Source organism: Argiope bruennichi, chromosome 11 (genome assembly GCF_947563725.1).
Source record: "Argiope bruennichi chromosome 11, qqArgBrue1.1, whole genome shotgun sequence".
Lineage (NCBI taxonomy): Eukaryota > Metazoa > Arthropoda > Arachnida > Araneae > Araneidae > Argiope > Argiope bruennichi.
The window spans coordinates 65,700,978-65,716,845 of NC_079161.1; the positions used below are offsets into that span (position 1 = coordinate 65,700,978).

Sequence of the window (15,868 nt, forward strand, 5' to 3'; positions counted from 1 at the left end):
AGAAAAAACTATGCACTGAATTTGGTAGTTCTAAATTAAATGGTCTTAAACAAGTTACAGATAATAATCAGCTTATAGTTTATTTTTATAAGAAGTTTCACTCTTCTGCAACCCAAACCGACTGAGTTATGAAGTTCTCTACTTAAAGTATCAGTAACTACCTCAAAAAAGATCCATTGATAAGCCAATCTTCCTCAAGATGGCTGTTTAAATGGCTTTAAATTGTCTAAAATAGTAATTTTCATAACTCAATCAGTTATAATTGTAGAAGTGGGGATAAGTGTACTAATAATATTTTGCTAAATTTGATCAATAGGATTGGAAGACTGAATAAAAATTCAGACTTCATATTTTTTTTTAATCAGGGCATTTATTAACTCAAGCCTGATAAAATGTAAATGTTTTTGTTAGTCAGATCATTTTCTGTATTGGAAGTATATACCATACCTTTAGTGATTCAGAAATTAGCTATTGATCAATATTTAAGAGTGGACACCTGATATATTCACTCTTCTATGATAATATAACTATATCTTCAAAATAATATATAAATGATTTAAATAATTCTTCAATGTACAAAGAGAAGACACCAAAAAAACTGAAACAGCCGATATTATTTATTGTACTGCGTTGTTGAGAAAACTTTTAATATATACACACAATGAGGCACACTGAACTTCATTCATTCCATCTGCTGAGGGGGTTGGATGTCATCGGCTCAACTCCAAGCAACAAAGACTTTCATAGCCATGAGAAAAAAAAACGAGAAGGCTGCTTGAAATACACGTGAACAAACTTCATTTGCAAAATGTACAGAATTAAAAATCATTTGAAAAATTAAAATTTTATATAATTTTTAATATATTGTACAGTGACAGAATACTATACTAGTGAGAGAAAAAAATTCAACATTTGCAACTCACTGAAACTCACAATCACAGATTTGTATAAAAACTTCACCTGCAGATCATAAAATATTTCACAAACACTGCCTTTCACAAAACTAGTGGAAATAATAATATTGCATAGTTGTTTCTTTAAAATTCATTGTTATATTCTCTGATAATATCAAAGAACAGAATGTATTTAACTACATTGTTAGATACATCGTAAGTAAGGCTAATATGGTTGTTTTACTACATATATATATATATATATTTCCACTGCTGGAAAAGTAATGAAAATGAACATCTACAGGCAAAAGAATAAAGTTCATTTCTGTGAGGTTCATGACACACTCAAAGATTGGTGCTTAAATTGCTAGAAGTATATATGTGTTCTACAAATAATTAATTACACTACAGATCTAGATGATTATGAATAAAAGTTAAAAATAAAACAATGATGCTTAAAAAATAAAACAGAGTTGATCTAACATATGTTTAAAATAAATTTAGTATTTTACTCAGTTTTGTATTCAAAAAAGCACTTGGGGTTTCAGAAATATATTTTTAAAAAATTGTGAACAGTAAGATAAGTGACTAAATTTTTTCCATAAAAATCTATAATGATGAATGTCTTATTTCAAAATATGTACAATTAACAAAAAGTATACTTCAAAATCAGAAGATTTGAGTATAACAAGCTGCAAATTGTGGATGCAACGAAAAAGTCACAAAAATAAACAACTATTCCAATCCACCTACAACTTTTAATTAAAAGAAACAAAGTGAAATAAAAATGTCTGAAGCTTTCTCGTTTCCTGAGTCGAATTTTGGCAATGCACATCGGGAGGCACAGAAAGGAAGAGTGACAGAAAGTGTATCACATGTAGATAGATATATGGAGTTTTGCCTATAGGATTGATTTTGGCCCCCTCCTCGATTTGCGTCACCGTGCCTAGCTTCCTTTTGGCACCTAGCACTATTGACTGCTGGACTTGTAGTTGGGAAAGTTTTGTTTAGTTTTTAGCCACTCCACAAACTCATCTAGCAGAACTGGCCCTATAAGAAAAATTAACATTTAGTAGAAAATAAGTGCATTTAGTCAGAATATTAAAATTTAAAGACAGAGGAATCTGACAATATTGAAGCAGAGGAAACCTTAAGTTATCTAAAAACTCAAAAGAAAAACAGTGTCTAAAAAAATAGAATAAGAGAAAACAATTTCTTAACTAAAAAACAATAAAAAAATTTCTTTACTATTTTTAATAATATCTATACACATTTTTTTTTAAATATACAGAAGACAATTTTAATAAAGGTTTTACAACTGCACTTAGAATATGATTTTTAAAAAGATATTTCAAAATAACTTGTTCATTTCACTTTTTAAAAAAAAATTTCAAAGCTTTTTTTAATACAATGTTCAGCACTAAAACAAATTAGAGCATTAAAAAATTATTTGCTTGGAATCATTGAGGAGAAAGATATGCAAAGATGAACATATTTAATTACTAAAAACCAAAAATAAAAATAATAAATTAATTAATAGTTTTTGGTTGCGAGTAAACCCAAATAAATTCTAATTATAAACAATTCTATTAAAAGTCAGCAATTTAAGCTAATTTCATGCAGTAGCTTCTGAGGGTAAAGGCCCTGAGCACCCGAGGGCAGAAGTCTGACTTCTAGGTCATCTGCACACACTCATTTGCACAGCATCTTATTACAGGGTAGCTCTTTCACATACATCACAGATCGAACACAAGGTAAAGAACAACCATGGCCGAACCCGAGACGCCCAGATCACGAGGAAAACGTGCTACCCCTAGGGTAGGATGCTGGCTATATGAAGTGTCAAATGAGATTTACAAACTAGTTCATGATCTATTTAGTGAGTTATTTTGAGCTTTTAAACAAATTCACAAACTATATTTGAATTTAGAAAAATTAACAACATTTGAAATGTGATAAAACTTTTAAATTCTTCATAAAACTATATTATTCCTTAATATCAGCAGTTACAGCTCAATTAATCCATCTAAGAGTTCTCTAGTATTTCTAAATTCAATACTTTCAAAATTTCTTTTTCCTAATAACGACACAACTGATAAATTACAAGAAAATAACTTGCAGACCTTTGTACATATAGTTGAAAGATTAATAAGAAGTCTTTTCACATTGTAAAATTCTTCAAACAACTCTAGCAGATGGAAAATATTTTGGTTTTCTTGACAAAAATATAACACTTATTCCTAACATACTTTTATGATTAATACACAATTTATTCAAATGCTAAATACCTCTACCTATACATTTTATTGCAAATACTATATACATGATCATTCATAATATACTAAATGAATTTTATAGGAAAATTGTTAGTAAGGAATTAAATTATGCCAGATGTAAAAATGTTGAAATAAATAATTTGCTTAACACAAACTATTTAAATTACAATTTAAAATATTTGTTAACTAAAGAAATCCAAAATAAAATTTAGACATAAAACAATAATGGCCCCTGTTATTTTTTAAAAACTTTTTAGTTCTCATCGCTGTCAGTTATCAATGTATTTACCAATATTCATAGATGGTTCTAAGTCAGATGATCATGTTGGTTGTGGTATTGTTCTTGGCACGCAAACTTTCACTTACAACCTGCACATATCATTTTCGGTTTTATCTGCCGAGTTAGTGGCAATATACTGACAGCATGAGTTCTTTAAAAACACTTTCATATTTTCATTATCACATTCATCCAGTTGCATTGGAAATTCTGGGCCTTTCCAGAAACCTACAAAATAGGGACTTTGACATTCTTTTTTGCTGGATTTTGCATTCAGAGACCTGCTGGAATCATAGGAAATGAGCAGGCGAACAATGCTGCAAAAACAACATCTTTACTTTTGCCAAGAGGCACACCTTACTGTGCTGGAAAAAATTCATTTGCACATCATTAGCACAGGCAGTGGCGGGAGTCGTGGGATTATCATACTAACAACAAACTTTATTATATAAAACCTACAATTACATCCTGGTCTTGTCATGCAGAGTGTGATCTCAATGTTAAATTGACTAGACTCTGCATTGGGCATACTTGCTTAACGCACAAATTTCTTTTATTCGGCAATCAAGCTCCTTTCTTTCAAAATGCAAAGTGAATTTAATGATTCATCACATTTTTATTGAATGTTCCAGTTTTAATCTTCAACGTTTACATTTTTTTAACTCCTCATTGTTGGATATACGAGCACTGTTGGAGAAAAAGTCTCAAAAAAAGATTAAAAAATTTTTTAAGGAAATTGGTATTTATTATTTTATCAAAAACTCTATTACATTTATTCTCTAACTCATCACTATTTCTTTTTTTAGTTTTATCACCGACTTTTATACATTTTTTGTTTTATTGAAAAAACTTTGAATTTTTTACATATTGTTTTCTTATTGATCATATATTTGGTTCAGCATAGCCTTTTCTGGCTCGTGTGCCATTAAAACCCAAAATCTAATCCAAATTCAAAATAATATCTTTTGTCAAAATTTCTTTGTCTTAGATATTTGAACAATGAGGCTTATAGTCTTTAAAAAATAATATCTTGTAGAAAAATATGCAGTTACAAATTAGAGATGTGTATAAAATGGCACAAATATGTTTTAAATAACATAATGTCTTATTATGCAGAATGTACTCTTAGTATTGCACGAGACTTCACCGTATTCACATTTTATATAATTATTACATGAAAAATTTTAAAATGCATCAAAGCTTTATCACTCAATATTCTTTCTTTTCAAAATTATTTATTTTTATTAAATAGATAACTTGTTATAAACATGGTTTAATCACAATTAAAACTATTCTGCCACTAAATATCCCAATTTCATACTGGATCAAAAGATTTCTGTGAATGAAGAATGATACTTTCAATTACCATTGAGATTTAAAGACTATCTTGAAAGTACAGATACTTAGACAAAGAGATAAAAATCAACTCTGCTGTAACTGCAGAATTTCTCACCGATAATTTAAAAAAGATTCATGAAACATATTTATAGCTCAAGACTAGCAATAACCATGAATTGAAGACATCCAAATAAAAGGAAAGAAACTCCCCTCCCCCCCAAATTACAAGACTACCTCTGATACAAATTCGATTTTTTTTAATTAATAAATTAAATAGTAATAGACTATGACAGAATAAATATTAGTGTACTACCATTGAAAATACAATATTGCAAAACTGTAGCACATGAAGAAGTGAGATATACTGATTATAAAATTGAAAAAAGTCAAGCTAAATAAGCATTTAGAAACTTACAAGCTCCATCCTCATCATAATTGCAAAGATCTGGTTTGATGGTTCGACTGAATTCTAACACATTACACCATTGATCTTTGTTGATGACTTTATACTTCGATTGCTGCAATGACCAAAAGAGAAAAAAAGGATGAGAGAAGGTCAGAAATATAAGAAGAAAACAAAACAATAGAAAAATCGTCACCTCTAGGAACTGATGAAACATGCTGTACATAGGCCACAACCTTCCCAAAAGAAGCTGCAACATGGCCTTGGCAGTATCAATGTCCATACTCCGTTGGTCTTTATCCTACAAGAAATAAAATTGTCCATTTATTATAAGAATATTATACAAATTTCATTATCACACTTTTCTTTTATCTTAATACTTCTAGAATATGCTATAACCTAATAATCTCATAATAAAATAATTCCACTATTATCGTTACATCAATTAATATGTCTGAATAAATCCAGGACTACATAGGAACAATGATTGTTGCTTCATCTCATGGACTGTAAATCCCTTTCTTTTTTCATTCAAAATAAATTTTGAAATTCTAAATTTTGCTTGATTCTATAAAAATTCTACCTATGTAGAAACAAAATTAAGAGGACATAAACAACATTTTTCTAGACAGTCCTTTAACAACTTGCATGACACATGATTTGCAAATGCTTGTGCCAAAATAGTCAACTGTAACTTGCAGCAAAACCACACAAAATATCCTGTATCTTAAAGAATTCAGAAAAATATTTATATCTTCTGAATAAATTAATTCTTGACTTAGTACTGTGCTCCTGTAAATCATCTTCTGGCAAATAGTCTCAATCAATGGGTTGCAAAACATCACTTTTACTTCTGTGACAAATACCAGCCAAAATGTACAACACATGATTGGCAATTTTGTGATAAAAGCATTTCAACATAGTGTGGTTAAAGAGCCTCTATAATATTCTCTTTCTGACAGAAGCATTATCGGAAATTATAATGCACTAAATCAATATTAAGGGAAAATGCTGCTTAGCAAATAAAATATTTCTTGCAAGTCATTTCAGAATATAAAAATATATAAATTTGAAAAATTCAGATATTAGCTAATTACTACTATGAAATATCCTTCTAATTATTCAGTACAAAATAGTTGTAAAATAAATCTTTATTCAATTGAAAATATAGTTCAGGTAAGATTAATGTATTTCAATGGATTTTGTTAAAGAATTTATTACTAAATTATTATTTAAAACTGATTAATGCAAAATCAAAATTTAAATCTGTGCTGCATTTTCAGAAGACAAAAAAAAAGTTTTTTTTTTTTTTTTGAAGCAATCTAAATTTTATAATTACAATATTTCTATATATCATTATATGCTTTACAAATTACTAAAAAAGTAAATTTTTGAAATTGTAACATACTTACCCTCGCAAAGTCATATGCATACCGATATATGTTCTTGAAAACTACAGGTTCATTTAAAAGACTACGAAGATAATCTAATTTATTCCTAATTTTTTGAATGCTATCACACCTATAATAATAAAAAATAAATTTTAATTTAACATAAAAGTTATTAAAAATATTTTTACAGTTGAATTTTTTAGAAATATTATAAAGACGTACAATAATTGTTTTACTTCGATGGTCAGTTGAAACAAAAATACAAAAATAATGAGGTGTTAAGTTAATCTTTCAAGCAGCTAATTGCTTTAGGTTGTTTTTTTTTCTTTAGTCTTTTTAAATAATACAATTCTTTTAGGCATCTCAACATTTTTTTTTAAATTTTGTAAAATATTTTATACAGTGTAAAAGTTTATTTAAAAATAAATGTGAATCTATTTCTTTAGAACAAAACATTAAGAATGGAAAAGACATAATTAGGAAGCTTGAAGAGTTAAAACATTTTTTCTCAATCAATATAAATGTAATTCTGAAATCTGGAGCTAAGTGGTAGTTTTAAATCATAAAATATTCAGAGCAATTTTTTTTTCTTTTGCTACTCTCATATTTTAGATTCATTGAAATCCCACTTTTATTATGTTTAAGAACATCAAAGAATTAAAATTACTAATAGAAAATTACTATTAATAGAGATGTGGGAAAGAAAATCAATAATTTAATTTTAAAAAGAACTAATCAGAAAATAGTTTGCCAGAACTAAATGATTAAGTATTTCTTAACAGATTATCAAAAGAAAGTAAAACATGCTCAAAACAAATACAATACTCTACCAGTATTATAAAGGAATAGTTCAAATTAATACATATAAACAAGGCCAGTGTTCTGCTAATTTTAATTAAGGCTGACTTAGATTTAAATTATCCCTCCCTTCCAACACATGACCTGCTAATTTCCATTGCACAGGAATGGAACAATTTGGAATAAGTATGCAAAAAAAATTCAATATGCAATAAGCAAGCTTACATAGCAGTGCTTCATAGAAATCATGTCATGAATCAACAATCTATATGTCCCAATCAATATCTATATGTTCCATTAGATTTATGAGTGCAATCAATTTGGCATATTCGGATACTATGGGAAAAATTACAGCTACATTTTAAAATTCTATATATAGTGGCTCAAACAATTGAAAGTACACCTTACTTTTACTTGCTAAATCCAACTTTCAGTATAAATAATACATTAATGAGAAGTGCAAACATGTTTTTATTTTTACAAATAACAAATGGTTCAATTTAAAGTAAAAATAAAGAACAATCAACAAAAAAAATTCTAAACTGAAAAGTTTCAGAAGCATTTTAAATAAACATATGCAAATTTTTGCCTCAAAATATTGAGAATACACCAATGAAATTTTGTAATATGTAGCATAGAAAGAAAGTGTCAACGTTTAGTTGCATGTCTTTTTGGCTTTTATAATGGCCTTTAAACATCATGGCACTGATTCGACTAAATTTTTGGTGGTATTTGAAGATATTTTAGCCCATTCTTCTTGCAACACTTGTTTTAAATGGGTTTTGCTTCTAATTTTGAAATTTCGGACCACTTTTTCAAATATGGCAGTGGACTGTGGTAGTGTGTGCAACTGCTGCTTACAATGAAAAAGATACCACATTTTGACATTATGTGCATTCTGTTTGGGGTCATTTGTCCTATTGGAAAATAAAATTTCCATCTAAACTCAAATTTTAACACTTTTCTTTAGATTGCTACAAATTATATGCAAGTAAACCGTATGGTTTATAATGTCATTTATAAGAACTAAATTTCCCACTCCAGATGAAGCCATACAACCCCAAATCATGAAGGAATCACCACCTATGTTTAAATGTAGGACGTAAATTGTTTGGATCCAAAGTAGTATTATACTTCTCCATACAGTGCGACGGCCGTCACTGTCAAAAATGTTGAGTTTTCTTTCATCACTAAATATAACTTTCTTCCAAAAGTTATTGGTCTTCAATTAATAAGTTAGTGAACGGTTTCACTCTAACAATTTGACTTTTATATCTAGATTGTCTAATTGCATTTCATACAGTACCAGCACTAACATTTCTGCCTATGATTTCAGAAATTTCTGCAGCAAGTTGGATGAACCATAACCATATGGTTGCAGCAATCTAAAGGATAGTGTTAAAAATTTAGGTTTAGATGGAAATTTCATTTTTTCTGCAAGACAACAACCCAAAACACACTGCACATAACGTCAAAATGTAATATCTTTTTCATTGTAAGCAGCAGTTACATAACCACCACAATACTCCGAAATCAATATCATTGAATATCTGTGGACCACAGTCAAAATAGTGGTTCAAAAACACAAAATTAGAAACAAAACCCATTTAAAACAAGTGTTGCAAGAAGAATGAGGTAAAATATCTTCAGATACCACAAAGAATCACCAGAATATCAATTTAGAAGTTTTTCCTTGAATGTTCTTTATTTTTACTTTAAATTAAACCATTTGTTATGTGTAAAAATAGAAACATGTTTGCACTTCTTGGTAATCTTTATTATTTATACTGAAAGTTGGATTTATCAAGTAAAAGTAAAGTGTATTTTCAACTGTTTGAGCCACTGTATATATTTCTTTGGATAGCAATCAAATTAGTATGTAGGTTAATTTCTTAATTCTACTAAACCGATTTTATTCATAAAATTATTTCTCTGGTAAAAAATGCATAAATTAATAAAAATAGATATTGAATAAAATTTTAATTTATCAAAGATATTTTTCCATGTTGCAGAGAGTATCAAAATGCTATCTAACTAATAAATTATTTAATCTAGGTAGTACCTAATATAGGTAAATAAATATAAATATTATTCCAGCCCAAGTGTTTTTTTTTTTTTTTTTTTTTTTTTTTTTTTTTTTTGACAGATAAAAGGCATTGAAGCTTAAAGTCTAGAACACAATTGTAGTTTTATTCAGAGCTGTAAATTAGATATCTAAAACAAAGCATTGCCTTCTTTTTAAAACTCATATATGTTGAAATGCCAGTTTTTTCTACTTTAAAAAAAAAAAGAAAAAATCACAGATTTTGAAATTAAAATGAGGAACAATGCATTCAAAGCTTTTAAAAAAAATCAATTATAACATATGTTATAACTAAAATATTCCCACAAAAACTGAAAGATGACACAGATTAAAAGATATTTATATATAAACTTTGAGTGAACAATTCTTAACTAAGTTTAAAAACATCTGTGATTTGTATATAAAGGAGATGCAGTATTATCAAACATTTTTTTACCATTAAAACAAAGGCAATAAAAAAGTTACAATAAATTTAAGAGCATTTGTAGAAAATGCATGCATTCAAAAGATTGTTGCTACAACAAATAAGATAAATAAATGTACACCTAATAGAAACCTTCTTAAGTTAAATTGCTTGATATTGTTATAAGTAAACAGTTATTACTTTAAACACTTTTAAACTGATCTGTCTTTTTAATGAGATAGATTTTTGGCTGTCTTTTTTCATAGAAATGTGCATACAAAAGTCTGTAAACATAATGTAAAATGGCCAAAAGAATTGAGGAAAGCTTTGGACTGGATCAAGTCACTTTCCCAATTAAATTGAAAAGACATTGGTGAAAAACTTTTTATATTCAATCAACTACTTTTATTTTACATTTTTTCATCTGTAAAATAAACGAATTCATCTAAAAAAGCAAAATGAGTGGAACAAAATTGGAAGATAAATTAATCTAAATATAGTGAACTTTCAAAAATTGAGGGGAGACCCCTCAAAATCAAAAACTGAGGGAGAATTGGACATAATATTAAATAATGATTAATTGTTCTAATGACAAGATGCGGCTAGGGCTGGTCATTAAATGACTAGACCAACTGGTCCAAAATGGACTCCATGCTTAAGAAGATAACAATACTAGAATGCTAAATGTTCTCTACTGAATTCAATGGTGTAATTAAGGCGAGACAAGATTTACTTTTTCATATGCAATCTAATACAAAGAGGATGTGTTATAATCATCAAAAAAATTTTTTACCTTGAAATTTTAACGATTTTTATATTTTAGATCTTATTTCAAAAAACATTTTTGGAATTATGTTGGTTTGCTTTCACATAAGGATATCACAATACAATACAATACAATACAAAAAAAAAAAGTTTGATAAATGAGGTTTGACTCAAACATTAGAACTTGCAGAACTCCATCAAATTCTGGATGTAATGTAAGAAACAAAGAATAAATATAATGCATGCTTTTATCAATGTAATTATAGAGCTGTAACATATTCATCAGAGAGTTAGCTATATTTTAGCTTGTCTATTAACATAACATGCACATATACAATATTGACTATTATCAGAAAACACAGCAAGTAAGCAAATCCTGTAATTTTGTAAGCATTCTTGTCACCAAAATTGTACACATTTGTCAAATTCTGATGTCGATTGGAAAAAGTGGATAGGTCTCAATATGCATGATCAATTCTTTCTATCACCTTTACAGTCACATTATGTAACCATTCAAGAAAATCCAGAGGAAGATACTCCAGATCCCCCTCCCTAACTCTAAATGTATCATAAGAACACAGTGGAATAAACCTCAATGAGCCCTGCATCTTCTAAAGCTTGCTTATGTAATAGTACTGTAGAAGAGAAGCATAATTGTTGAAATCTGCGAACAAAATTGCTGGGCAAATATTTATTACAAAACATTCTTCATTTAAGATTCTTTTATTAATTCACAAAAAAATCATGTAAACTGTAAATTTTTAATACTATACTTTATTACAATAAATTGGCAAAGACCACAAATTCATCATAAAAATCTAATATGAATATAATCAAGTTTAAGATCTATTAATTAGAATTTTATTTCGTCTGAAAAAAAATTCTAAGCATTTGAAGTGAATAATATTTTGAAAAAACTATATATGAAATAAAACAACACATTGTGGAATATCAACTCAAGCTAAAATGCGATAAAACTTCAGAAAAATCATCAGAATGACATAACATTTTTAATCATAAGAAAATATAATAAGACTGTGTTAGTTTATACATGAAGTAAAAATTTATAAGCAACTAATGCATTCCTAATACTTACTCTAAATCACTAAGACCCCTTAACCATTCTGACTTTGAGAAAAAACCCATTTGCTTGGCTTCCATTTTCCAAGCTAAAACAAGCATAACAATCTATAAAGAGAAGAAAGAGAAACAAATGAGACATTAGTTATTACAATGAAACATAATTCTAAAAAAATAAAACAAAAAATTCTTTATCATGTTTTAAATTATGAAATGAGTGAAAACAGATCAAATATTAGGACATGTAATTAGGGAAATCAAAATGTATTAAACAATCTTAAGTTTCATATATTTTGATAAATTCACATATTTTTAAATTCTACATTAATTCTACTTTTATCAAAAAATGTTCTTTTTTTTCAGATTTCCTCACAAATTGAGAAATTAAAAGAATCTAACAAAATATAATTTTTATGAAGCTACATTAAATTATTCTAATTATCAGTTTATTTTGGAGAGAGATTAAATAGTTTAGATAGAGATTTTCAATCAAAGTTCACATGGTTTTAAATAAGAAAAATTCAGCATTCTTCCAAAAAAGTAAATAAGAACAGTATTACAAGAACATGGTATAAATACACTATAAAATTTATAAAGGTATCCAAGGAATTTTTCTGACCAATCATGTTCTAATAAGGAAATAACAAACCAAGAAAAGCTGATTCATAAATAAAGAATTTGTTCATTAAATTTCCCAAATAACTATTTGTCAACTTTTAATAGCTGTTAACTGTTTTGATTTAAGTGCAAAAATTCACATAAACATAATTCCATATAAAAAGAACATAAATCCATTTGCATTTGATCATTTGATGAAACAATTTCATAGAAAAGATAAATTTAATTTAAACTTTTTAAATACATTTTTAAAAACATAATCAAGTAGAGTTTTTCATTTTAATTACAGTCTTATCTTTAATCAACCTGCCTTTAATTTATAATTAATTCACCATAAAAAGTAGTGTGGACTTTGAAACCCAATTTTTCTCTAATTCTTCGTCTGGTGGTATAATTTGTGTAGAATCAAAATTTAATTATATAACTTGATAAACCAGTCTAATCAGTTCTAAAAATACTAAAATAGAGTGAGAATACGTAAGTGTAAAAAACATTAAAACTCTAGCACATCAAGTAGACACCGAAAAATTAAATACAAAATACTATCTTTACAAATAATAAATAAATACTTAGTAAGTGAGTAAATTATATAAAATAAAAGTGTGTTTAAAAAAAAATTAACAAATGTAATCTGCTCACATTTTCTGGTTCAACTCCAATATCTTCACAGAATTTTTCCATACCTTCTGGCCCAATCATATCAGGGTCATTTGGACCTGAAACATTAAAATTTTCAAATTAAGTAATTCAATTAAGTTTTTGAAAATGAAAATTTGTGTAATTATACATTTAAATTTTATGCTCAATTTTACAATCATTAACAATCTTACCGATGCTGTAATTTTTTTATAGATACAAGCAACAAATGTCATCTTTGATAAAGATAAGTATTATTATTAGACTAGCTGCCATACCCACATTCCATTTGTATTTCTTTTTCAATATGCATGTAAGAAAAAGCAAGAAATATTTACTTCAATTTTGCACATTTTTATATTCAACCATCTTAAAATATTTTAAGACTTTTCAACCTGAATTAATTACTCTAAAACTTTTCGAATTAACAACAGTTTTAGTCGCAGTATTTGACACAAATATATAAAGAATGCTTTGAGCTCGAAGACTAGAATTTGGCCACATTTCTAGGTCCATTTTGACTTTTTTAAATGACCAAAATTGAACTTAAGAGATTAAGAACAGCAGAAGACAATTTAAAAGTTTTTTAGTTTCAGATACTTGACAGCCCTCAAATTTAATATCTGAAGTAGTAACACATATAGATGTATTAATATCAGCTGCTATTACTTCAGAATTCAAGCAATTACATGTTGGGCAAGAGAATAATTTTTAAGAGCAAGACACTATGTGAGCATATTGCTAATACATACACAAGTATACAACATTTTTGGCCACGTTTAGTTTTTTTATATGTAAAAATATTTTTATCTTAGAGCAAATTTTAGGAAACACACTTTACATTCTATTTAAAAATCTAAACATTCAAATTTTTTATAATATTTAATCAAATATTCAAAATCCAATAACTGAATTTTGAATTTTTAAAGAAATTTATCAAATAAAAGAAATCTTACTAGGTAGAATTAATTTTAACAATACAGTTGGACACATTAATTTTTTTTAAAAATGCTTAAATAACTAAGAAAATCTGGTCAACCGTAAAAGAAATTGTAACAATTTTAGAGACAGCGTTTACGGATAAATTACTGCATATCAGAAAGCACTTATTCTAACAAAAATGAAAATGAAGGAGGCAACTTGATTTTAATACAGGCAAAAGCAGGAAACTAGTAGACGTGATTTCACAATAAAATAGTTATTACTTTGACACACAAAAAAATTGAATATAAATTATTTTTAAATTAACTTTGATATATTGATTAAAAGTCAGAAAAAAATTGTACAATAATGAAATTAATATCACTAAAAAGCTAATTTTTTTTAATTTGGTGCTAAAATATTTTTTTGTGAAAATATGCTTTGAAATTATGGAGGGGGGATATTAAAATGATTTACCCCTTTTACATGATAGTATAATTTTTTTAATATTATTTCTTTTAGGTAAACAGAACATGTGAACCAATTTCATTCAATCTGTCAGGACGTGGGTTTTCTAAGATTCAAATAAAAACATTCAATTTTATACAGACAGATTCCAAGAATTAGTGACATAAAAAGTTTCAAATTATCTTAACCTCTTTCTGATAACAAGCTTCCTGATAACTTTATATTTCCTCCTCTCCATAAGTTATTACATATGTTGCACCAAATAAATCATTCGAATTTTATTCCCCTAGCAGTGATAATCTGTGAACAAACCGATTCCTTTGTACATAATATCGAAATCTAATATCACAACATATATTACTCATAATATCATAACAGAGATTTCAATGAAGAAATAGTAAAATTTTTTGCTCCTGTATCAAGAAATTAAAAGATATGCTTGGTGATTTTTTTAAGACTGCCAAATAGTAAAACATTATTTTGTTTTCTCGATCAATTATCAAACTATCATCGTTCATCGACTGAACAAGGGAGAAAAAAACATTCAGATAAGTGATAAGAGCATTGATGGTTAATTCAACAGTTTGGAAATAATTTTCAATAAAGTTTTATTGGTATACAAAATTGATTTCAAAACTGAATGTAAAAACTGTTAGTGGAAATAAGACAAAATTACATTGGTGTATATGAGCAGAATCATTTTTTATACCAAGAACAACATTTTTATGTGGTGACACATTCCACTTACATGCATTTTTCACAACTGCTGATATTTCTTACCTTTCACATTAATGCAAACTTTCATAAGATTTCATACGGAGTACATATGGCAACCCTTTCAAAAATACATAGAACTTTATGACCATCTGCAATGATTGGTAATTCTTGCAAAAAAATCAGTATCTCAGAAATTGTCATTCATATTCTACTCAAAGTGAAATACTAGTAAACAGTGTCTACAATACCAGCAAACAACCCCTCGTAGCTCATTCATTACATTTTCAATCATACTTTTCTATATTTTTAAGCATGTTTTTACATTTTCTAACTTTCCTAATGGTTTGAACATTGAATTTGTTTTCCTTTAGTCAATCATACTAGCTCGGTATCATAAACATGATTCATTGAACTTCATAATCCTGGAAGAGTTTAGAAGATGTACATAGCATATAATATGAAAAATACAAAAGGAAAAAAAATCATTACCTGCATATTCAGAAAACAGAAGATTACACTTTTTGTGTGAGAAAGAATCATCAATGATTTCAGTATTTCTAGAGTTTTTTCGTGAACTAGAAAAAAAAAAAACATCATATAAGTATAATATTTAAAAGAATAATCAGAAAAGCACATTATACTAATAAAATAATGCAAGTTGTAATATTCTGGTGCACTTTTGCCTTGATAAAATGTTTGGTGCTATACATTTTTTCCAAATTATTAAAAATATATTCCTATATTACCAACATAACAATAAACATATCCCAATGCATAAAAATAAAAAAACCCTATTAAGTC

The 15,868-nt window shown here is 27.4% G+C and overlaps 1 protein-coding gene across 8 annotated transcripts in view; it reads right to left on the bottom strand.

Annotated features, from left to right (window-relative positions):
- Positions 1-599: 599 nt before the first annotated feature.
- Positions 600-15,868, bottom strand: part of LOC129957057 (DCN1-like protein 5) — a 39,742-nt gene continuing 24,473 nt past the window's right edge. For all 8 annotated transcript variants that reach the window (XM_056069187.1, XM_056069186.1, XM_056069191.1 and 5 more), the window contains 7 exons: positions 15,557-15,642; positions 12,965-13,041; positions 11,724-11,815; positions 6,600-6,708; positions 5,384-5,488; positions 5,200-5,302; positions 600-1,943 (listed from right to left, as the gene is read on the bottom strand). In XM_056069187.1, coding sequence (XP_055925162.1) covers positions 1,864-1,943; positions 5,200-5,302; positions 5,384-5,488; positions 6,600-6,708; positions 11,724-11,815; positions 12,965-13,041; positions 15,557-15,642 — 652 coding nt within the window. In that variant the 3' untranslated portion in view covers positions 600-1,863. The remainder of the gene's footprint in view (positions 1,944-5,199; positions 5,303-5,383; positions 5,489-6,599; positions 6,709-11,723; positions 11,816-12,964; positions 13,042-15,556; positions 15,643-15,868) is intronic.